Consider the following 26,260-nt stretch of genomic DNA (forward strand, 5'->3'; position numbering starts at 1 on the left):
TTCTAATGGGTGATACAATAACAGTAAGGTGTCTTGAATCATGGTGTAGTTCCACCTGATGGTATACAAAGGCAAGATTGAGTTTGTAAAACAAACTTGCCCCAACAGTGTGTGTGTGTGTGTGAATAGATCACTCAGTTTTGGCAAAGGGTGACAGTCTACCCAAATTTCTTAGTTAAGTGACCTTAGGTCTATACATACACACAATTGAACACCATGTTTGCTTGAAAGCACCAACGGAGACAGCCACAAGGATGACTCGGCAGGTTCAATGGTCCCTCACTCATACAAATCTTTTAGCTCCTTCTCAATCTAATCTTGGACACTAAAGGCCACACCTCTTAAATGATGTTTAACCAGTACTGCTCCCTATTTGATCCTGATTTTGTGTTTAAAACCTCAAATCTTACCAAGGTTGACACTGAACACTTCTGTGAATTTATGACTCCATTTAAAAGCCACATTACCACATTCGACAATCAGCACCTGCACTTTCACCCTTGGTCTGAGTAGTACTCCAAACACACCTTGGGAAACCACCCCAGGATATTGACTCACTTTACTGCAACATAAATCTTCCCTTTAATCCTACTCCCTTTGAATTCTAACACATTTTCAATGTATCCTATAAGTACGCTTTTCCACCCTTTATAAAAGAGAAGAGAGCGGTCAGGTGGGAACAGAGTTCTATCACCCCAAGTTTCTGCGAATAACTATTGGGTGATCATAGTGATTCTGGCCCTAGACTCAACCAGCAGTTTAATGTCACCACCATGAGTATCCACAAAGGGCTCTACACATGATGAAGGATCACCTGAAATGGGAGACAAGTTTTTATTATTGTCAGCTGCAGTGGCAGCCGGTAATTTTAGGAGGGAGGGGGCAGACAGACACACCTGCACATGTAGAAACTCACACCCATTCCTTCACACACAAACTTGTGCACATACACATCTATTCATATCACTCAATGACAAATATTCAAATTTACATGCATGCACCAAACATTAATTAAACAAAACAAAATCACACTTACCTGCATCTCTGCTTTGGAGGTCCCAGGAGGGTTGAGACTACTGCATTCCTTCATTGGTTTACCTTACATCAGCCAATGAGTGAAAGCAGCAGCCCCATGCCTCTGAGGTCCCAGAAGACCTGGAACTTCTGACTTCCCTCATTGACTGACCTTAGGCTAGCCAATGATGGAAACCCCGAAACCGGTCCCAGGATGCTTGTTTCCGGTCCAGGGAGGACCTGGCCTGGCAGTTCGGGCTGGACTGTTCCCATGAGGAACAGGGTCAAGACTGATTTGCATATGGCTGGGTCCAAACTGGGGTGGCATGGTGAGCAAAAGAACGATGGATTAAACCCAGATCTGTGACTGGGGGTGAGTGTTTGCATTGTCAGCACTCCGTCCATCATCCTTTTGTGTTGCTAAAGTTGCCCTAAGTGGGAAGGGTATGCCCAGACGTGGGTCCCTTGCTCACTGTGCCACTGGAATCCAGCTAGCCTGGCTGATGAGGGGTGAAACCCCGAAACCAGTCCCAGGATGCTTGTTTCCGGTCCAGGGAGGACCTGGCCTGGCAGTTCGGGCTGGACTGTTCCCATGAGGAACAGGGTCAAGACTGATTTGCATATGGCTGGGTCCAAACTGGGGTGGCATGGTGAGCAAAAGAACGATGGATTAAACCCAGATCTGTGACTGGGGGTGAGTGTTTGCATTGTCAGCACTCCGTCCATCATCCTTTTGTGTTGCTTAAGTTGCCCTAAGTGGGAAGGGTATGCCCAGACGTGGGTCCCTTGCTCACTGTGCCACTGGAATCAAGCTAGCCTGGCTGATGAGGGGTGAAACCCCGAAACCGGTCCCAGGATGCTTGTTTCCGGTCCAGGGAGGACCTGGCCTGGCAGTTCGGGCTGGACTGTTCCCATGAGGAACAGGGTCAAGACTGATTTGCATATGGCTGGGTCCAAACTGGGGTGGCATGGTGAGCAAAAGAACGATGGATTAAACCCAGATCTGTGCCTGGGGGTGAGTGTTTGCATTGTCAGCACTCCGTCCATCATCCTTTTGTGTTGCTAAAGTTGCCCTAAGTGGGAAGGGTATGCCCAGACGTGGGTCCCTTGCTCACTGTGCCACTGGAATCAAGCTAGCCTGGCTGATGAGGGGTGAAACCCCGAAACCGGTCCCAGGATGCTTGTTTCCGGTCCAGGGAGGACCTGGCCTGGCAGTTCGGGCTGGACTGTTCCCATGAGGAACAGGGTCAAGACTGATTCGCATATGGCTGGGTCCAAACTGGGGTGGCATGGTGAGCAAAAGAACGATGGATTAAACCCAGATCTGTGACTGGGGGTGAGTGTTTGCATTGTCAGCACTCCGTCCATCATCCTTTTGTGTTGCTAAAGTTGCCCTAAGTGGGAAGGGTATGCCCAGACGTGGGTCCCTTGCTCACTGTGCCACTGGAATCAAGCTAGCCTGGCTGATGAGGGGTGAAACCCCGAAACCGGTCCCAGGATGCTTGTTTCCGGTCCAGGGAGGACCTGGCCTGGCAGTTCGGGCTGGACTGTTCCCATGAGGAACAGGGTCAAGACTGATTTGCATATGGCTGGGTCCAAACTGGGGTGGCATGGTGAGCAAAAGAACGATGGATTAAACCCAGATCTGTGACTGGGGGTGAGTGTTTGCATTGTCAGCACTCCGTCCATCATCCTTTTGTGTTGCTAAAGTAGCCAGTGATGGAAGGCAGCAGCCCCAACCTCATCACAGGGTGGGATGGGGCAGTGAGACGGAGGACCCCCTCCTCTGTGACAATGAGTCACTGATTGACAATCAGCCCTGGCCGATTCAGGGCTTAAAGTCAAAGTGTCCAGGTCTGAGGCAATGTATGATGCCACCCCTTGTCACTGAGGGGGAGGGCCTTGAGGACTTTTGCTGAGCTTAGGAGGTCATACCCACAGGAGCTATGACATCCTCAGCCCAGCAAAGTTTAGCTCAGGCAGCCAGCAGCCTGCAAATTCAGACCATGTCTGACTCCAGGCTGCCTGACATGAAAATGAGGAGTGTCTGTCAGGCTGACCTTTGCTCAGCCTGACAGATACTCTTCTTCAGGGGCAAAAGGTGAGGGTGCATGGCCCCTCAGCCCCTATGAATGGAACCTGGCTAGACAACTGATCTGTTAATAGGAAAGTCCTCTTCTCCCACTATGAGCACCAGATTATGTAAACCCTTTGTTTTGGAGTTGGATTCAGCATCACCATCTGAGTCCATTACACATGCAACAGGCTTCCTTGAATTTCTTTTCTTTTGGCAAACTGTTAGAAATTGGTTCTCTAGTTGGCAGAGATATGCACCCTGTCCAAGTAGGGATGACAATCCTAGTCAGTGTAAGTCAGATACACACTTAAAATTAACCTATGCTCACCCTCTGGTAGCGTGACCAGAGACTTCTATTCTTTCCCTCTCCAAGATGAATTCCCCAACTCAGATGTGATGCATCCTTCACCACTATCAACTCTGGATAGGGAAGGAAGAGGGATCTGCCGCTGGTCAGCTTGTGGTCAAACTGCCACCAATGCAGATTTTTTCAGTCTTGTCTGAAACCTGGATGACATCTACCAGGCTTCCATGGTGCTATGCCCATTGAGAATTCAGATCCCACTGAATAGCCTGCAAATGCCACCTGGCAAAGTAGAAACACATGATGCATGAGGTTAAGAGCCCAAGAAGCCTCAGAGATTTTCTCATTGAGATCCAGGACCAAGGCATCAAATCTTGGACCAAATGTTGTAGATTCATTGCAATGAAGGAAAGGTCCTGAATTGCATTGTGTGCAGAACAGCTTCTATAAAAAGGAACCCTTTGCGAAGGAGTCAGGTGTGATTGGAGCTTGTTCATTGAAAACCCCAAAGATGTCAGTAGGTTCTTCGTCATCTGAAGGTGGTCTATGACTGACTGTGTTAAGGCTGCCTTAAATAATCTGTCATTGAGGAAAGGGAACACTGGTATCCCCAACATCCGAAGACAGGCAGCGACCACTGACATCACTTTCATGAGCACCCAAAGGGCACTGGTAAGGCTGAAGTGGAACACAGCAAACTGAAAATTTGCTGAAGTGGCCTTCTATGAACCACAGATAACATCTGAGAGATTGCAGAATGGACACATGAAAGTATGCATCCTGCAGATCCAACGCTACTATCCAATCACCTGGATACTGGGCACATAGAACTTGGGACTGTGTGACAATTTTTAATTTGTTCTTCCACAAGAAGGCATTCAGAGTGGAAAGGTCTAAACAGGGTGGCGGTCTCTTTCCCTCCTCAGGATAATGAAATAGCAGGAGTAACAACTTGTCCTTATGTCCGAAAGCTGTCAACCTCTCAATGACATATTTGGACAGTAGCGTTCGCACTACTTGCAGCAAAATGTATAGGTGCTCCTCTGAAAGCTGCTCTGATGTGGGCCGAAGCTGTGGGTTGGAATGAAATGGGAGGGCCGAGTTCTACTGGACGATCGGGAGGACTCATCTCTCAGAAGTGATGGACTACCATCCTGGGAGAAAATGTTTAATCCTGCTGCAAACAGGGTATTTGTCTGCTGCTAAGGCAAACTTAGTTAGTTGGGAGGCTGATGCCACAAAGAAGGGTGACTGGGAAAATCAGTTCCCCTTGTGACCTACACGTTGCTTGTCTAATTCCCATGCCTGGCCACTAAAGGGCTGGGGTGAATGCAGAGGAGCTCGGGGGCATGGGGCACCATCTGTACCTCAATCCTCTGGAGTAGCCCTGGAAGGACCAAAACTGATTAGGGAACTGTCTGACAGGAGTTGACAGGCCCAAAGAGCGTGCTGTAACATGGCTTTCCTTGAAGCCCTCCAGGGTGCACTGAACTTTTTCATCAAAAAGACGGGATCCATCAAAAGGCATATCCATAGAGGGATGCCTGCACATCTCCAGTGAAGTCTGGCAATGAAGCTCCATCCCAAACTTTTGATACTATTTCTAATGGCATCCTGTTTCAATGAATCAAAGACTGTGGGATTTCCCATCAGGCCTTGACCGATAAAATCCTATTGGGAAAACCGTAGACAAATTGTTTCATTGGGCCCTGTCTCGTCCCCAGAAAGGAAGGTGACATCAGGAGTTCCACAATGCTCGTTGCTTAGCCCCACTGTATTTAATATCTACATGGTTCCCCTGATCACATTGACTTCAACCATTGGTATTGAGACCACCTCTTATGCGGATGACACACAGCGGATTCTATCATTGGATAGAGCATCATGCGGCTCAGAAACCAATTTGTGAAGTTATTCGTGGATGCAATTTAATAATCTAAAATGCAACACAGAAAAAACTGAGATCATGCTGATTGGAAAATCAACCTCTTTTGTTGCAACTAAATGGTGGCCTTCTTCAGCCCCACCTCCCCTTCCACTGTAGAGGTGGTAAGAAATCTTGGGGTAAAATTTGATGCTTCTTTCTCCTTTGGACCTCAATCGCTAACAGTGGCCAGCATTTGTTTTAATCTAATAAAATCCCTGTGCAAATTCTTTGACTTACTTCCTTTGGCATCAAGAAAGACTGGTGCCTTTGCCTTAGTCTCTTCTAGATTGGACTACTGCATCAGCCTCTATGCAGGGTCCTCTAAACAAACCATCCAGAAACTTCAGGCTGTACAGAATGTGGTGGCTAGACTTGTCCTACAGCTCCCCAGATGTTCATTGGCTCAGCAGCCCTAAATGCCCTTCACTGGTTTCCAGTCCAGAACAGAATTTTGTTTAAGATTCTTGTGTTCACTTTTAAAGTGTACAGATCTATGGGGCCTGTTATTTAATGGTAAGATTCACTCATTATTCTACTAAAAGAACCTTGAGATCTTCCTGAGCAAACCTTCTTAGTCCACCATCTTACAGACTCAAAACTTGATGTGGACAATCCTTTTTGGTCTAAGGCTTGGAACCAGCTCCCCCAGCATTTAAGATTTACTATTTATGGAATTGAAATTACTGTTCAAAAAACAAAGACATGAAGTTTCTCAGTCTCAGATGCTCTTTGCTCTTCTGTAATTCTTTGAGCAAGAATCTTTCTTGCGTTCCTCATTCTTTCAACAGGTTCAGATCTATCTGCATAGCACCATGATGCTCCCATAGGAGTGGTAGTGTGCTTTACAAGTGACATATTCATTCAAAGAATCTATAGTGTCCAGACCAGACCAAATTATACATTTGGTTGTTTGCGGATCATCCTTAAATCTTTGAGCCAGGGATGCCCTGAATTCTTCAGGTTCTGTCAGAAAGATCTTGCTGGGCCTGACCCAGAGGCCATGTATATAGCAGCCTAGAAGGCAACTGACAATGACCACCCTCAAGACTGGGCTGGCTGAATAGAGTATTTGTTTCCTGAAAGCTTCAATCCTTTTCAACTCCGTCAGGGATGTCGGGGGTCATTGGCCATGCACTACAATTCACTTCACTTCGCTAGTGAAAGTTTGGGCAACAGAAACATTCAGGCATAGGATGCTACGTAAGTAAAATAGGGTCCCTGTTCTGAGGTGTCTGGCCACTCACTGGTGGACAAGGGCAGGGTTTACACCAAATGCCCAAAAGGGTGTCAGAGCTTTACTGAATGACACATAGGGGCATATTTATACTCTGTTTGCGCTGGATTTGCGTTTTTTTTTTTACTCAAATGTGGTGCAAACTTAGCTCCATATTTATATTTTGATGCTAGACATGTCTAGTGCCAAAATATTAGAGTTAAAGTCATTTTTGGCTGTGGACAACTACCTTGCGTCAATGAAATCAATGGGTCAGAGCAGGCATTAAGGGACCATGGAAACAGCCCACAGGTGCCCTTCCCTGTCCCCAGGGACACCCCCAACCACCCTCACCTGGAGGACACCTATGGATGGGGGGACCCATCCCAGGTAAGTCCAGGTAAGTATTTTTGTTTTTGCAAAGTGCCATAGGGGGGCCTAACTTGGGCCCTGTTACGTGGCACTGTGCCCAGTGGTCATGCCCAGGGGACTCAAGTCCCCTGGGCATGAACATTGGGCTGGGGTCATGACTTCTGTCTTTACTTAGACAGGAGTCATGTCCATGGGGGTTGTGCGTGGAAATAATGACGCTAATCAGGTTAGAGTAATTTTTTTTACTCTAACCTGACTAGTGCTATTCCTTCACGCACAACCTCCAGTTTCCCCTACGCCTCCCCCACCCGGTTAGCGTCAATAATTTTGATGCTAATTGGACCTTACCGTCCATGGCTAGCGTCATAGCTTAATTATGACACCCGGCTGGCGTCCAGGAATGGCGCTCTCCGGCGGTATACTTTTTGACGCAAACCTGCGCTAACGCAGCTTTGTGTCAAAAAGTATAAATTAGGGCCTAAAGGCTCAGAAGAAGCATACAAAGTCGTAATGGTTTTAGAAAAGTTTATAAAGACTTTTCTTCTCTGTTAATCTTTCATGCTTAAAATAATTTTTACTTTTTCTGGTTTTTATTTACTTTTTAATTTCATTTAACGTTTTTATAAAGTGAGCTTAATAAGAACGATAAAGTAAGTAGGACATTAAAATATAATGTCATTTTCTTTGGTCTTATTACCTGGTACTTGTATTACCGTGAAGCCCTTCTGGGTGTACACCGTGCAATTCAAATTCTAAATCAAATCATTCTCTCAATGCGAGGTCAATGTAGATTTCTGGACACAACCTTTAGCTCTCACAGCTGACTCCACGTTGTTGCATTGAAGGAGTCTCCAGGTAGTGCGGCAAGAGCGTCCTGCTCTTCACGATATAACAATTCACATTTATGAGCTGACAAGGAGACTCTACTTTGTTTTATAACAGTTTATATTTGGCTGTCTGAGTGATTCAAGCTGCCTGCATCATGAATATAGACCATTAATAGCACAAATAAACAATAGTAAGGTAAACAATTAACAACATTTGTTTTTAATAATAGTCTGACACTAATTCAGGTTACATATTTTTTCCAGCCCAAGAGGCGATCTCTTGCATCAGAGGGAGCAATGTTTATTGAAAACGGTAGGGGAAGTGAGTGACCAAAGGAGACCAAGAATTAGAATATAAACAAACTTTTCTATAGATAAAAAAAGATGTTTCAGGCCACAGAGCAGTTCTCCGACTATTTTATTGCTGTGCTTTTTGGGACGTAGACTGGTGCATGTGGTGGTTAACTGCTTGTTGTAATTAGTGGCATTTGTGTATGCTTCTTTAAAAAAAAACATAAAAAGAACCTTATATAGGTAATAAGAAAGAACCTTTAGAGTCTGTGCTATTTTTTTTGAAAATACATATATATATGATGCCTCTGCTGATTAATGTCACCACGTGAGTTGTTTCAGCTTAATCATCATGAATAATTATGCAATGTACACTACAAACCCAATAGTCTCCAGATTCTCGAAAAATAACTGTTGTATAACAGATCACAGCAGTGTTACTCTTTTGATTGTCAAAAGAATGCAAAGCTGAGTTAGCTCTGCCATGCGCCAAACTTCTGACCAGCGAGTCTCAAGGTTAGTGAGCTATTTTAACAGCTGTGGACAGCTCGTATAAATGTGAGTACCTTTTAGATACCTAGAAAACTGACCGCCTTGTTTGAGTACTAAAGTACTTCGCCCCATATTTATGCTTTGTTTTGCAAAACTGTGCTAACACAGTTTTGCGACAAAATTTTTTTGCGCCGGCTTGCATCATTTAACAACACCAGCCAGGTGCCATATTTATTGAATGGCGCAAGCTGGAGCTAAACTTGGGTTAGCGTCTTAGAAGAAGATGCTAGCCAAGTGGGCGTGGTGGTAGGGAAGGAGGCGGTTGTGCATCAGTAAATGACGCTAGCCTGGTTAGAACCTAATAAAATGCCTCTAACCAGATTACCGCCATTTCCTGCCACACAAAGCCCAAAAACATGACTCCTGTCTCAGGAAAGGCAGGAGTCATGCCCACCACCCCAATGTCCGGCACAGGGAACAAGTGTCCTCTGGGCATGGCCTTTGCACCCTGTGCCATGCAGGGGGCCCCAAGATAGGGCCCCCGATGGCACTTTATAAAAAATTAAAAACATAATTACCTATACTTATTCTACTTACCTGGGATGGGGTACCCCACCCTCTGATGTCCCACTAATGTGGGTGGGGGTGTTCCTGGGGCTTGGGGAGGGCACCTGTGGACCCATTACATGGTGTTTAACCATGGAAATGGATCCACAGGTCCCCTAACATCTGGTCTGCCCCAGGCATTAAATAATGGTGCTAAGCAAGCCCACCTGTGTGTTATTTTAGCCCGGAGGATAAATATGGGGCTATAGGGATAGCACAATTTTTTGATGGGAATGCCTCCCTTGCATGTCATTGGCGCAAGGTATGAGCACACATCCAAAAAATGGTGCAAACTCCTGTATTTTGACATTAGACGTGTCTAACGTCAAAATATAAATATGGACTTCGGTTTGTGCCGAATTTGCGTAAAAGAAATTACGCAAATTCGGCGCAATTGAAGTGTAAATATGGGCCCTGATCTCTTAGTGAGACTCCACAATGAACAAGCCCCAGCATGCCAAAGCTGCCCTAGCAACTTTTTTCAGACATACTTCCCCCCAACATTACATGTGCAAAATGTCACAACTACAAATATAAACCCTCTTTTTGAAGTTGTTTTATTATCTCCGGTGGTTTCATTAAAAGTCTGAATTTACACAGCTCAGCAATATCTGTGGTCAAAAGCTAAGTGTCCTGAAACAGCGGCACATACTAAAAATAAGCAAAAGTGCTTAGATATTAAATACATTCCTGCTGTGTCACATCATGGCGCCGGCATAAGCCGAATTCATGACTTTTAATCGTTGAAACACACTTCTACATTTCAATATGGCTGCCTGCCAGGAGGCATAAATAAGAAAGCACTCACTCATAAACAATACCGAAAGGCAGTGTGTCAGGCAGATGGCTTTTGAACTATAACAGTTCGTGTTGCCAGAATGGCTGTACTGTACCTGGGGACAATTGGTTTTACTTTGTCTTCTGCATTTCAGGCTCTTTATAGCATTTACTCACTATTTCTTTCACATATGTGCCACATGACTTTAAAAATGTATCTCTACAGCTATCAAAAACAGCACTGGCTGAATCAGTGGTGAAAAATCAGCAATAACTGGAAGGAAAGCACAATCATAGCCAGATATAAAATGTGTTTTTGCCAAGTAAAGAATAACACACTTGATGACGAACTACACGTCTTTGATGTCATTGTGGTTTGTATTTTGTCAGCTGGAAAGTTACATAATCAAACAACCATTATCTCAGATATACATATATACATTTAAATAGGAAAATCTGTAAAACAGATATTAGGGACTAAATAATGGAAAACCAATAACGGGATTCGAGTGTGAAATAAATCAGCAAGTTTCAATGAAAATACATTTTTTTTATCTTTTGTGCTTTGCTTTGAAAGGGTTTACAAAATGGCTAAATGTTCAACTTGTTATGAGGTGAATTGTAAATGGCTGTAAACAAGATAAGCATTAAAGAGTAAAAAAACCAGTCTTTTGTCTTAAGTGCACCTATACAAAAGTATAAATTGTGAAGAACATATTGTTACAACTTTTATTGAGCTAACCTAAGAGAAAATACAACACATCTTCAGGCTTGATGATCTTAAAATATTTTGATTGTCTTGTGTTATTGCCAGCAAATCCTGATATGACAAGATTTTTCATGATGGAAAATATTATGTACATCCTGGCTTCCATGCTGGGAGTGCAGGTCTTGATACAAGTGTAAAATAGAAGATAGAATCCAGCTGTCATATGTCCAGGGCAGTAATGCTGACCAAATATGTAAACTCAGTTATTGCAGCATGTCTTCAGCTGCCATCTTTCTTTGCATCTTTCTGTGCAGGTCAACCCAGGTAACTAGTTCTGCAGTTCAAGACACACATTTTCTGTAATGGAGCTCACAAAAGCATGTCCTTCGGAGACACTATAAAGAAAATACTTCACTCAGTGGGTTATAAAAGTCCTTACAAGTAAAAGTCTCACTCCCCCACGAAGCTATCCAGACCCCTTGCACAAAAGCGCCTCTCACAATCCCTGCTGCTAATGACAGTCAGCAAACTAAAAGGCATTTCTTATTGTATGCCAGGACTGTGTGCAATTATGTTGTTGCAAATTCCAATTTGTGAGGAGTGGGTGGATCAATGTGTAGTTGGCTTGAGATTTTTGAAACGACCAGAGATTCATAAGTTTGAGAATACCCACAAAACCTTAACTGACTTTTTTCACCCGGAAAATGGTCAAAGATTGACTCCGTTAAAGGGCTGGAATAAATACATTCCTAGTCTGGAAATGGACATGGAACACATCCACACGTCTTAGGGGCGCCCAGGAAGGGATTTGTTGACCTAAAAACATATTTTCCCATGAGAAAAAAAAAGCTTAAGATAAAAACGTGGAACGGCATAGTGGGCTGCCTTTTCCAGTGCACATTTGTAGTGTGTGGATAGTGTCGCCCCAGGAAAGCAGCAGCATCCCAAAATGCAAATGACATTGACAGTATTGTGTACAGAAACTTACGACTGCAACAGCTCTTTAGGCACACTACTTGACTGTTTATAAATATTAGAAAATAATAAATCTGCACCTATTCCAAGCATTTTTAAGAGTGTAGAGTAACACTGTTTTGTGACGTGTGGATGATTCATTCAATGACCATTCTAAATACATATTAGTTCTGTCCCCTCCTACCTCATTGTGGCCAATAAATATGCGAGAGCCAGGCATGTTCCTGACACCTTTATACTAATTTATAAGGTGTCAGTCTTTGCAACATCTATGCTATACAGGTAACCCCAGTAAATGTGCCACTAATCTATGATACACAATTAGTTATATGCCCTTTTCTGTAACAATTTCAAATACACAAAGACAGATTTAACAATTAGTTGTAGCAAATAGAAATGTGACATTTTCCTCACTACTATTTATTTTAAATCACATACATTTAGAGGTAATCAGAGATAAGACAGAGATTTGGTCATAGTGATTAGTGGTCATTGTACTTAGAAGCATGTTTGCCTACAGACAACATTGCCTTGTGAAGCAGATATATAGCGTAAACGTATACTTTTGTAAAACTACACTGCATTTTGTACAGTAAATGTCTGCTTTCGTTCTTAAAGTGAGATAGTAGAGAGACATATATTGGAGTGTATGTATAAGATGGATGATGTCCTCAAAAGTGCTACTGCATTCCATTTACAGTTTGCACTTGATATGTGTTCATGTTGGCTCCCCTTATACACCTGTCCCAATATATACGAAATAAACGGGTGCAAATGCACCAAATTAAATTTGGCAGAAGAAAAGTTGTCCGTATTTTGACATGTTCTATTACCACAAGAATTTTCATGTGCTACTCACAGAAATTTCCTAAACTAGAAAAGTGGAGGGGTGACACTGAGGATAGAGTGTCCTAGGAAGATCTTCCACCTGCTTCCCTTGTCTCTGAACTACAAAATGCTAACCAAGTCAATGCCTTGATTTATAGTCGGTCGCTATTTATTTTTAGTGATGGAGTTAAAATCATCCAAGCGGTCCAGGGAGAGGACGGTTTAGGCGCACAGTGAGCGCCTCCTTTGATGCATGTCTGTCTATAAGGGGACACTCCCTCTCCTGGACACCAGAGGCCAGTAGCCTCTAGGGACAGGGACCCCTCCAGGTAGTTTCCTGGTAAGGTAGGCCCCCTCTATAATTTTTTACTCACCGTACCGTGGTTTTCTCATACTCTTAGCGTGAGTAGTAGGGACCCTTTGCCCTGATGAATGCCCCGAGACCTTCCAGAGCTCATTACTGAGGGCAGAAACATGTCGGCTTCTACTTCCTAGATAGGTGACCCTGTGAGTCCTTGTTCTCACAGAGGTGTCCCAATCTCCATTTTTAACCACACCATACAGAACCTTTTATTAAATACTTATACAGGTATCTGTTTAGGTGTTTTTATTCCTTAGATTAGCTGGATCCCTCTGTTTCCAGAACCAGAATTAATTTACGCACTGCCTCCTGTTCCTTTAACAGTGAGGTTGATTCTGCCCAGGTGGCACTGTCCTACCTAGGTGGGGCTACGTGGTCATATGATGAAGCATGACACTATATAGGGTGTGAGACCACCTAGTCTGTAAAGGAAACTCCCCCCGTGTTCTCCAGACCCTCTGCAGTACCACAGCTTACAGATACCCCGCCTCCATTAGAGGATCACAAGGGGTCTGGTGGCACAACTTATGCACCATAGATCCGTCCCTCATTATAATAAAAGAACCCCGTACTCCTTTTTGTGTTTTTGGAGTTAAAATCAACCCTGTTTACCAAGTGAGTCTAGTGAGTGAGTTCGACCCTCTTCAGAAGAAATTGAGGGAAACACTTTAAGTGTGTCTATCACAAAATTAGGAGCATTCGCTTAGGCGCATTCGCTTAGGGCTATTTGTCAGGCATCACAGCTGATTATTCTGCTATTCATCCACCCTAAAGCAGCCTCCTCGTCCTCAGCCTACTGGAGGATTCCCCTGTGTTCCATGTGGCCAGCCCTGCCCTGTTTATAATCATGAGCCAAGACATGTGTTATACAGTAAGTCTGGTTTTGCCAATATGTGTGTGGTGGGGGTAGGATAGGGTAGGTGAAGTTGAGAGAGGAGAAGAGTGGCCTGGGTGGAAGCCTATGATATGGATAAGATAGATGTGTTGCAAACGTGCTCTCCCCTAACCTATATAATTTCGAGCATATCAGCAATGTTTACCAAACAGTCAAAAGATGATTAATGAATTCAATGTGTGTTTGTAAAGGTTATCTGCCTAACATGGGCCACATAGCTATGCATATCTTTGACCATAAGATACGGAAGTCATATTCAGGATCAGAGAAGGCAAAATGTATGAAAAGGGGAACAATTAGTCATCATTTATTAAATGTATTTCTTGCATCTACTTGACCCCTGAGCTAGCAAGGAAAGTTCCAACAATGCCTCAACTTAACCACTGTCGACATGATTTCATCTTCCTGATGCACAGCTGGGCCCTAGTCCGCCAACTCCACACAACGGAGGTTCTCAAAGAGCCTCCATTCTTGGAATCTTGAAATCCGATCAGGACATTCGCGTGTATCACTTTGGAGGAAGCGTGAAGGATGAATCCTTTATTCAGTGTAATGCTTAAATCTAAAAGCTGTCAACAGAAAGCATGGTACACTATGAATACTACCACAGATGAACCTAACACATGGCTCTCTGTGCTGGAAATAGTGTTTACGAAACAGGAATGCAGGGAATTGGCAACTGAATGTCCAAATGTATCAGTTTCATACAGTAGCTCTGATTAGATTTTCAAAACCATCACTCGCTTTCAGCAACTGCACCACTACTGTCTAGGATAAGTAAAAAAGCACAATTATATACATATAATAAACAAAATGCCAGTGTAAACATGCTAAAGATAGTTCAATGCGTAATGTATTGCACATAGATAAATTCTTATGTCCAGCATTTCCTAACTGTTGAAATCATACCTTACCTAACTGTATGTGGAAGCCTATTCGTTTGACTACAACGTTAGTTATCTCAACTTCTTACATCAAACTATAGAAGCCAATAGCTTCCAAATGAAAAAAAATATATTTTATTTTTGGGATATTTTGTTCTCTAAAATTCGGACAAATCCATTTCTCATATAGTACTTGACCAGTGTAACAACTATATTGGCGTGATTGTTATATGCATAGAAAATATGAATATCTTATTTTTCTTTGGTCAATACATAAACTGCCAAAAGGTCTATGTAGAAAAATGGGTATGGCATGGAAGGAATTAAAGTCTGATAATAGCGTTATGTGTATGTTTGCAAATGCATATTTTTTGTACAAATTTGCTTCATAACGCATCAAACTTCCAACTGACCAAAACAACTGCACATCCCAAGTGCACGCCTAGTTGCTTTTTAAACCGGCGCACCTGAAAGTACCACCACAGGAGACAATGGCAGTGTAGAACTTAAGGAAGATGTTCCATCTGCATGACAGGTAGACACTGGATTGAGCAGCTTCAAAACAACTATTAACCAACTATTAATTCTAGCAATCCCATAAAATGTCCCTATTTTGCTTTCATTACTTAGCGTCGGAATAAATCTGATGCTAGCTCTAAAACAACACTAATATTTATGTCAACGCAACATTATTGTCTCAGTGACACTACGTCTAATAGTGCATTCTGAGCCATCATGTCTCATTGATTGTCTCTCAAAGTTTATTGTACAGGCTTTTTCCTACATTCTTGCTGGTTCAATGAATCTCAAATTTTAGTACAACTAACACTCAACAGGAGGGCCATACAGGTTCATTCAGAAATGCCAGGCAGACCCGAAAACAGGATAGTCAAGCAAGTTTCATTCAGTCATCTTCAGGATGCAGCCCCCCTTAGGTCGTGATAGAGGATGGAAAGTGCTGCAATAGTTCCGACAGATTGACTGACGTTTCCTAGAATAAGTAAGTCTGCACTAATAAGTAATTTAAAAATTGGTACTATTTTGACTAGCTATTCGGGAAGAAGAGGTTTCAACATATTTGCAAAGTGACAAGCTCTGTAAAAAATCAGCATTTCTTTAAAAATAATATAGCGGAACCTATAACAGAAATTATTAGGACATTTGTAAAATAGACTGTACACATACACTGCCCTTCTTAAAGAGGTTACTCAGAGAAAATATGAACACAGGCCTGTTCAAAAAACCTCATTTGAAAAGAGAGATTGATAAGAATTTCAGATTCTTTTTCTAAATACCAAAGAGACAATCTACTTCTGTGAGCCCAAAAACATATAGCCAGCATATCTGATTTTCTTTAGAATTGTCTTTCCAGCGAGGAGGGAAATAAATATCTGTGCTTGATTGAAAAGTATTCAAAGGCAAGCTCTAGGATATCTCATCTATATGTTCACATTACAATCAACGATCCGCTTCAAGTCCAGAGCCATGTTTCCATAAGAAGAGCTATGTAATCGCTGGCGAGTAGTCGTGACATAGTCCTCGTGACACAGAGCACCTGACTGCGTTATCACCTTCCGTGCTCCATGCGTGACTTCAAGAACACGTTTTTCATTTCCTGGTGTGCCCGGGGTTATGCTACAAATGTCTCAAGGCACCTGCCAAGGTCACTGTAATGCACCCCAGAGAAGGAAATACTCAAGTAAAACCCAAAGCTCCTGTACCAGTTTTTAAGGCTGTGAAAATTGTTGCCTTGTGGAACAACTGTTTGTCACAAGGAGAATTTCAGAAAGTTGAATAGCTGATATTACAAAGTTGTAGCAATTCCAACTGGGGTGGGCACAAACGTCTTTCGTTTTACCCTCTTTTTTTCTTAAGTTGAACTACAGTTTTGGGGGATTCTTTTCACGCCTCGGCCGTTTTTCCTTTTGTTAGATGTTCTGTGTCTTCTGTTTCATCCTGAGGAGGTCGAGCTCTGTCAAAGAACCCGCACTAGAAAAGAAGAATGGGAGATATTGGAAGGTTTAAAACACAGAAAATGAATAATCCAAGCAAATACTGTAGTTAGTTTGTATTAATTCAACAATGTGTAGTCACGTACATTAGCCTGGAGGGCAGGCATTATTTTAAAAAATAATATAATTAGAATTTGTGTTACAGTTCACAGTACGTTTGGGACAGACTGGTCATAGTTTAATCAGCAATGTATGCAGTACTTAATTTGTAAACAAATAAGTGCCGGGCCCTTCCACGGAGTTCACTGCAGCTTGGACCACCCAGTGCCCCCACAAGCCCTACAATGACAGTACCATCACAACTACCCATCACACTCATACAGGTATAACAATTAAGACTTTAAATATACATTATGTTAGACTTTTCATCCTTGGCGTGGTCTCCCTTAGCTTTTTGTCTCTGTTTCCCAGGTTGTTGATGTGTGATAGACTCTGTTTTTGCTCGTTTTTGTTACTCTGGAAACTTTACCACTGCTAACCAGAGCTAAAGTGCAAGTGTTCCTATATAAAATGTGTACGCAATTGGTTCATCCATGATTGGCATATTTAATTTACTAGTAAGTCCCTAGTACAGTGCACTAGAGGTGCCCAGGGCCTGTAAATCAAATGCTACTAGAGCCTGCCCACTGGATGTGCCACCCACATTAGTAGCTCTGTACACATGGCTCAGACCTGCCACTGTAGTGTCTGTGTGTGCAGTTTCAAACTGTAAATTCGACTTGGCAAGTGTACCCACTTGCCAGGCCTAAACCTTCCCTTTTCTTACATGTAAGACACCCCTATGGTAGGCCCTAGGTAGCCCCAAGGGCAGGGTGCAGTGTATGGTTAAGGTAGGACATATAGTAATGTGTTTTATATGTCCTGACAGTGAAATACTGCTAAATCCGTTTTACACTGTTACAAGGCCTGTCCCTCTCATAGGTTAACATGGGTGCTACCGTTAAAAATGATTGATGTGTAGAGTCCCTTTGGGAGCGGTTAGACATGTGGAGTTTGGGGTCTCTGAGCTCACAATTTAAAAATACATCTTTTAGTAAAGTTGATTTTAAGATTGTTTGTTTGAACATGCCACTTTTAGAAAGTTAGAATTTTCTTGCTTAAATCATTTCTGTGACTCTGCCTGTTTGTGGATTCCTTGTCTGGGTCAGTTTGACAGTTGGGCTGTGTAGGAAAGTCCTCCCTTTTGCGCTGGTCACCCCCTCACTTTTTGAACAGGTACTGGTGGTTGCTGACTCTTGATGGTGCCCTGGGTACTGCTTAACAGTCCCAGGGCCAGTGCTCTGTGTAAAGTGGATATGCAAATTAGACTAATTGTAATTGGCTAAGTTAACATACCTATAAGTCCCTAGTATATGGTAGGGCATGTAGGTTTAGGGACCACAGCATAGGTGCACTGCTGAGGTGCCCAGTGTCATTTTAAAGGCAGGCCTGCCTTGCTGGCTGCTTTTAAATTAAAATTATATGGAAATTCGACTTTGGAATTAAAAGTAGTTTTAAAGTCTTAAACAACCTTATTTTTACATATAAGTCACCCCTAAGGTGTGCCCTATGTGCCCCTAGGGCTGGGTGCCATGTAACTATAAGCAGGGCCCTTATAAAAATAGTTTTATAAGCCCTGGTGAGGTAAAAACAGCCAATTTCATTTTTCTCTCATTGTAGTGAATGGCCTTCATTGGCTAGAATGGGGAGACTTTAATTTATTTTTTAAAGTCCCCTTAAATGACAGATAGAGTTTGGTATCAAATTAATTGTTATAATAAATCCCACGACTTCCAATTGTTAGATATAATATAACTTGTTGCCAATTTCAGCCCTGCATTGCTTTTGCTGCTGTGCTCTGATTGGCCAGCCTCCGGCCGCCTGGACAGGCCGCCTTGATGAGGTGTGAAGAGGCCTGGCTTCACACAAAGAGATGTGCCTGTGGGAGGGAATCTCCCCTCAGGAGATGGTGAGGCAGGAAGGGGGAGGGCTGCCAAACTGGTCTTCAAAGGCAGAGGAGGACATTTGGAGCAACCCAGCAACACCCCCACATCCTGCAACCCGAGACAACTAGGTGCCCCCTTGATTAGATTAGGATAGGGCAGGAGAGGGGTGTGTTTAGGATTTTTAGCCACACCAGTGGGTGGGCTCAGCCAGATGTAACCTCCAAAAATCATTTTCAGCCATGATGGATTTTTGAAGAATGTTGCCTCCTGGGATTGATTTTTGCCACACTTCCCAGGAAGTGGTCATCACAGGGGGAAGGACCCTGCACCTGATTGGAGAATCAGGACCCCCCTGTTTTTCACCCAGGAGCAAGGATAAAACCGGCAGACCTGCACCCAAACCTCAGATCCCCATCAGATTCCAACAAGGAAGAACCAAAGGAGAAGAAGGACTGCCCTGCAGGACCCCTGGCCTGCACCTGGAACCTGCACTCAGAAGGACTGCACCAGCTGCACACTTGGGCTTCACCACAAGAAGGACTTTGTCTGGCTTCAACTGGTTCAAGGAGGGACTCCCCGTTTGCTACAGGTGAAAAATTGCTAACCAGTGTCCCCTGCACCAACTCCTGAAGAAATCAACTAGCTGACCACTGCCCAGTGGCCAAAAAGGAGTTTGCGGCAGGTGCAATCTGGGAGTTGTAGTCCACACCACCAAGGATCATCTCAGAGCTTCTGGACCCTTGGGGTGAGCTGGTGACCCCAAAAGAACCTTAAAAGAACATCTGGGAGAAGACCCAGAAGTTTGGAGAAGTTTGGAGAACTTTTGAGAAAAAGCTTCATAGAGGGACTGACCCGCCGCAGCAACTCTAGCCGGCTTGCCTCAACCGCGACCCGGCCTGATTTGCAGGTTCATCCCGGTGAAGAAAATCTCCAAAAAAAAGACTACGTCCGAACGTACAAAGTTGACCGGGACCTCCCAGCCGGCGTATCTGAGGAGGGCTCCAAGGACGTCGGATCAAGATCCAGGTTTACCCCGGTCGAAGGATTTTCACCTCAAAAAAACAACTAAGTCTGAAGGTAAAAATCTCCACCGAGGGTTTTCCGAGACGCGTATCCGGAGAAGGGTTCCAGGAGGTCGGATTGGACTGGCAGGTTCGTCCCTCTGAAGAAAATCTTCAGAAAAACGTGCAAAGGTAAACTTTTGACCGAGGCCTCCCACGGCCTATAGCCGAGCTGGGCTCCATCATAGTCGGCCTTAAACTTTGACTTTGCCCCGGTCGAGGTGTAACCAGATGACCCGATTGGCGCTTTTTGTTTCTAGGCACTAAAAAAAACAATACATCTTTAAAAATTCATAACTCAGGTTCCCCTTAACCGATTTTATTCATTTTTGTGTTATTTTAAAGATAAAAATATAATCTATTTTTATAAATTGGTTTTGGATTTCTAAACTGTTTCCTGTGTTTTATTTAATTACTGTTTTGTGATATTTGAATGCTTTACACTCTATCTCCTAAGTTAAGCCTTGTCGCTCGTTGCCAAGCTACCAAGGGTTGAGCTGGGTTTAATTTACTGAGACCTAACTGGACCTAAGTGGAGGTTAGTGGCCTATTGCTAAGTGTAGGTACCTACCTGCCCTTACCAATAACCCATTTTCCAACAGGCTGGTTGCACCTCTCACTAGACAGTGACACAAATGGAGCTGGGGTGTAGCCTGCATATCCTGATGAGCCATCTGTGCTAGGAGGGAGGGAGGAGTGGTCACTCAAACCTGAAAGGGCTGTGCCTGCCCTCACACAATGCAGTCTCCAACCCCCTGGTGTGTGTCTGGGGCCTGGCCCCGGCAAGGCAGGATTTCACAAACAAGAGAGACTTTTCTTTGAAGTAAGCCTACTTGAAAGGGCATAATGGGTATAAGAAGGGCACCTAAAGCCACAGACTTTAGAACACTTCTGGATACCAAGAGGAACCTCTGCCTGGAGAAGAGCTGAAGAGCTGAGGTAGAAGAGCTGGCCTGCCTGTGACTGTGCTTTGTGGAGCTATCCTGCAGTTGCTGCTTCTGCCTGTACTAGAGGACAAAGACTGGACTTTGTGTGACTTCCTTCTTGTGAAGAACTCTCCAAGGGCTTGATTTAGAGCTTCCCTCCTGTTATTTGAAGTCTCAGGGACAGCAAAGACTTCTCTCTGCCAGCACCTGGAGCCTCAGCTGAGACTCCTACTCTGCTCAGTGGTGCCCATCCAGTTCCTGGGACCCTGAAAAGAGAAGCTGACCGACCAAGAGTGGGAAATCCATGCACTGACCGCTGTGTGGGGAAAAGATCGATGCAACTCCGATCTGCGGCTGAAAAATCGACGCGCCACTGGCTTCACGGCTGAATATCGCCGCTCGCCTGCAACACGACCGGAAGATCGACGCCCGCGGCTGGAGAAACGATGCGCAGCATCGCTGACGGAGGCTTCTGAGATCGCAACCCGCACTGAGTGGTTATCGGATCATCGTGCGGCAGGATTTCCATCGCAGACATCACTGGGTGTGTAAAAACGACACAAGGCCTGCCCAGTCCCGAGAGTGCAGTTCGAATCAATGCATCACTCTCCTGCAGAGAGAAGAAACGACGCACGCCGACTCAACCGAAGGAGAAACCACGCACGGTCTCGCTTGTGAGTGAAATCGACGCATCGCAAGCCCTTTTTGATGCACACTCACACGTGCAAGGTTATTTTTGATGCACCCAGGTACATTTCCACGCTAACAGCATTAGCGTTGTGTTTAAAATTACATGAAGACTCTTTTTGGTTTTTAATTGATAACTTGGCTTGTACATTGTGGACTTTTGTCGTTTTGGTCTTTTTGTGCTTAGATAAATATTTTCTATTTTTCTAAACCTGTGTTGTGTCATTTTGTAGTGTTTTCATTAAGTTACTCTGGGGGTCATTCTGACCCTGGCAGTCTTGGACGCCAGGGCCACGAATGACGGAAGCACCGCCAACAGGCTGGCGGTGCTTCAATCCCCATTCCGACCGCGGCGGTAAAGCCGCGGTCGGATTGCCGGGGCCGGCGGTCATCCGCCGTTTTTGTCCCGGCTGGGAGAATCCGCCAGGGCAGCGCTGCAAGCAGCGCTGCCCTGGGGATTCTGACCCCCGTACCGCCAGCCTGTTTCTGGCGGTTTTCACCGCCAGGAAGAGGCTGGCGGTAACGGGTGTCCTGGGGCCCCTGGGGGCCCCTGCACTGCCCATGCCACTGGCATGGGCAGTGTAGGGGCCCCCTAACAGGGCCCCGGCCTGCTTTTCACTGTCTGCATGGCAGACAGTGAAAAGCGCGACGGGTGCAACTGCACCCGTCGCACCTGCACCCGTCGCACCCCCGCAACACCGCCGGCTCCATTCGGAGCCGGCTCCTGTGTTGCGGCCTCATTCCCGCCGGCCCAGCGGGAATGTCAGAATGGGGGCTGCGGAATTTTGGCCGCATGGCGGCCAAATGGCGGTTTCCGACTGGCGGGCGGCGGTAGCCGCCCGCCAGAGTTGGAATCACCCCCTGCGTGTGTTGGTACAAATACTTTACACCTAGCACTCTGAAGTTGACTACTGCTCGTGCCAAGCTACCAAGGGGGTGAGCCGGGGTTAGCTGAGGGTGATTCTCTTTTACCCTGACTAGAGTGAAGCTCCTTATTTGGACAGGGGGTAACCTGACTGCCAACCAAAGACCCCATTTCTAACACATTTCAAATGACTATTATATGCTACCCAAGCTATTCTTGTATTCTTGGGTGGCAGCTATTAGTGATTTAATGTAAATTCAGTTATTAAACAACTCTTGCTGTGCTCCTCACAAATTAGACAAACAGCACAACCATGTGACAGGCTGTTATAAGAGCCATTGTTGACAATAAAGTGCAAAAGGTCAAGCACTGGAACCTACTGTTTAAAATTGTGCACTGAATGTATGACTAGTTTTGGGATGCAGCCTAAACTAGAGGTCCCATTGAAGGGTGTTTTTAAAATAGAACTTAATTTGTTAAAAAATGAATGCTGGTGTTCGAAATACAACACAGAAGCCCATGGCCACTGCTATTACTGGTCAGTGCGCCAAATACCATGGCTGAGTAGTCTAGAATACCCCTCTTGCCTCTTCAATCCAGACACTCCCTACCCTTTATCTCACTATTGCAGGTTCTGGTTTCTCACTTTGTGACAGTTCTCTCTTTCTCATTCCTTCCTCTATGTTTTTTTTTCCATCTCTTGCTCTCAGAAAAAGTGCGTTGAAGGAAAATAAGTGCTAGTCCCCAAAAATGAGTGCTGGTGGTCCCCACCAGCAACCATACGCTCAAATTAAGCAGTGAGCAGTTAATATAATGTCAGTTGAAATCCTAGAACCCTCAGTGGTGTAGACACTTGCAAATGATCCCTGTACTCATGGAAGCTGATCTGCTCAAGTAAGAGTCACACTGCAGTAGGACAATGCAGGCATGTTTTCATCTCTGGAACCATTTGGCAGTGCTAAAAGGCAAATTAAAGAGGATAAGCTCTAAAATACTATGAGTCCCCCTTGTTTCTTAACATCTGCACCTGTGGCACTGACTGATCTGATATCATCACCCCTTCAAGAACAAGAAACACAGAAGATCCACCAAGCAAGCCAGCGGGTACTTCAACGATAGCCAACTGCCACTGCAAGCACCTACAGAGAAGGTAGAACACCAACAAAGACCGAGCCAACAGATCCGTCTACAAATCATCACTCAACCTTTACCACCACCAACTACGTGAGATGAAAAAAAGCCCTGACATTGTGCATCAAAGCCTACTCCAACAACAGAAAGGAGCTCTTCTGCATAGTCAAGGAATTTACCAACCACGCAAAGGCGACAAGCAACATCTCTCTCTCTCAGGACCCATACAATAGCCTTGCAGATTTCTTTCACCACAAAATCACCAAAATCTAGAGAAACTACTGCCCCCCCATTCAAACCTGAAGGCTTTTTCAATGGTCATACCTCCACACACATGACTATCCCAAGGTAACCACCTGGAGCCATCTCATCAGTCAGGACACCATGAACATCATGAAATCCATCGACTCAGGGGCTCCATCCGACCCATGCCCCACTACATCTTCAACATAGGAGCATCTAGGATCAGCCTCAAACTTTCCACCCAACTCAGCACCTCACTGGATTCTGCCACCTTCCCAGAAAACTGGAAACACACAAAAATCAAACCCCTGTTGATGAACCTCCCGCGGACCCCAAAGAGCTCAACAACCACAGACTAATCTCCCAGCTCCCTTTCCTGGCCAAAGTTGTTGGAAAAAGCCAGCAACCAACAACTCACCATTTACCTGGAACACAATCACCTCCTGGACAACTCTTAATCTAGATTCTGCAGCAAGCACATCACAGAGACAGCCCTGGTCACAGCCACCAATGACATCCGAGCCCTTCTTGACAAAGGAGAGGCAGCCGTCCTTATCCTCCTCGATCTCTCAGCAGTCTTCAACACTTTCTTCCTTGACATGCTCATTAGCAGACTTCATGACATAGGCATCCAATGCACAGTCCTCAGATGGATTGCCTCCTTCCTCACCAACAGAACAAAATGAGTCTATCTTCCACCCTTCATTTCTGAACGAAAACAGTCACCTGCGAATTCCCTCAAGACTCACCACTCAGCCCCACCATCTTCATCTTCTACATGCCCCTCTTGCCAACATAGTTAGAACCCATGGACTCCAACGCTATATGCTACATCAATGACAGGCAACTCATTTGCTCCTTCTTCGAAAACTCCACTGCCACCAGAACCAACTTTCACCAAAGCATGACTAGCGTCACCAATTGGATGAGAAATAACTGCTTCAAGTTCAACACAGACAAGATGGAAGTCTTGATCTTCAGCAGTGATAACTCCCCCTGGAATGCCTCCTGGTGGCCCTCAGAACTGGGGCCCGCTCCAACCCCTGCTGAGCATGCCTGGAATCTCAGTATCATCCTGGACAACAGACTCAGCATGAGGGCCCACGTCAATACAGTGTCTTTCTCCTGCTTCATCATCCTCATCATGTTACATAAGATTTTCATGTTGCTTCCCCAAAACATAAGACACACCATCATGCAAGCCATCATCATCAGTCAACTGGACTATGGAAACATCCTATACGTGGAAAAAGGGGCCCACCTACAAAGACTACAAACCATCCAGAATGCCCAAGCAAGGATCTCCCTCGTTGCACCCACATCACTCCTCCACCTCAAAAAACTCTACTGGCTCCCAGTTCAGAAGAGATGCCAGTTCAAGTTCCTCACCCATACGTTCAAGGCCCTGCATGACTCTGGACCCACCTATTTCAGCCACTGCCTGACATTCCACAAACCCTCCAGACACCTTTGCTCCACCCCCCTTTCTATGGCCCATACCCCGCATACAATGCAGCAGAGCAGGAGGATGCTCCTTCTCCTACTTTGCAGCCAAAGCCTGGAATGTCTCCACCTGCACCTGAGGACCTCCCCTACTCTAGAGGAGATCAGTAGCATGCTGAAAGCCTGAATCTTTGACTTAGACCCTGGACCATGCCAGTGCCTGGATACCACAACCTGTGACATGTAGTGCTTTACAATTCGGCTGACTATGTGATTGATCTATCTTGTGTCTTTGGAACCACCAACATTGAGACTAAATGAGAATGACAGACATACTAGTTTGCTTAGCTCTTTCTTTTTCTACAAATCTAAATACATTTGGGGATAGTTGCAATCTATAAATAACTCCTAACTTGGCATGTAATATAGCTTACCTCAGTCAGACTGCCTTGGGTTGAGTAAATGGCACTCTCAATGTCAGGCATCCCTACCAGTATGGGGGGACTGCTGTGGCCCATGTATTGACTCTACAACATGTGTGGGTGCACAAGGGTAGAGTAATGTTGAAGTAAAAATTGCTTGTACCATGGGTAGTGCAATTGTTTGTGTGTAATTCTTTTGAAAATGAAAGGAGAAAGGTTCATTAACACATTTTGGGTCCAGACCTTAAAAAAGTTGATTGCATAATAAAAAGTGTGGGTGTACTTGTGTGTCCTTCGTATTTGAATACATGCCAGACAAACTGAGGAAAGCCCCAAAGTAAGACATTCACACTAGTAAACTTTATAAAATCAGCACACTGTGCTATCTGGGAGATTCCACTTGGGTTTTGTGGACCAATGTACATGAATTGCAAGTAATTTTATTAAATGCATGGGAACTTTGAGAAACAGACTACTAACCTCTACAAGAGTCTGAGCCAATTGCTTTTCTATATAATGCATGGGATTACAAACGTCTGCAGTTCAGTTGTACTTGAAGCATCCAGCAAAACACAACGAGACCAAGCTGCACACCAAGACTAACGGCCACATTACGAGCTTGGCAGTCCCACCATGGGACCGCCAAACTCATGGTAGAGGACACCACTACCATAACGCTGATGTTCCCCCTGAGCGTATTACAATGTTCCAACCAGGCTGACCAGCGTGAACATGTAATATGCGTTCCCATCGGGCTGACCCTTAAGGGAGCCCACGCCAATATCCTAAAACTCCAGCACCCTCAGAATAAGCATTTTCTGCAAAGCAGACAGTGCGCATTCTAATGGTGCTGGACGGGGGGAGGGGCTGCACTGCCTATGACATAGTCGTGGGCAGTTCAGGGGTTTTCCTGTGGCTCCCAGCACTTCTTTTAAACATCCCTTTTCATGGCGGCCTCCCCGCCAAGAAAATGCTGGCAAAAAGAAGGGTTGT

At 44.7% G+C, this 26,260-nt stretch overlaps 1 protein-coding gene across 1 annotated transcript in view; it reads right to left on the bottom strand.

Moving 5' to 3' along the window:
• Positions 1-7,933: 7,933 nt before the first annotated feature.
• The window catches only part of ITGA8 (integrin subunit alpha 8), a 550,523-nt gene continuing 532,196 nt past the window's right edge, over positions 7,934-26,260 (bottom strand). Inside the window, exon 30 of the mRNA XM_069211593.1 lies at positions 7,934-16,541. Within this exon, the coding sequence (XP_069067694.1) occupies positions 16,455-16,541 (87 nt within the window). The 3' untranslated portion in view covers positions 7,934-16,454. The remainder of the gene's footprint in view (positions 16,542-26,260) is intronic.

The sequence above is a fragment of the Pleurodeles waltl genome, chromosome 10, assembly GCF_031143425.1.
Source record: "Pleurodeles waltl isolate 20211129_DDA chromosome 10, aPleWal1.hap1.20221129, whole genome shotgun sequence".
Taxonomy (NCBI): domain Eukaryota; kingdom Metazoa; phylum Chordata; class Amphibia; order Caudata; family Salamandridae; genus Pleurodeles; species Pleurodeles waltl.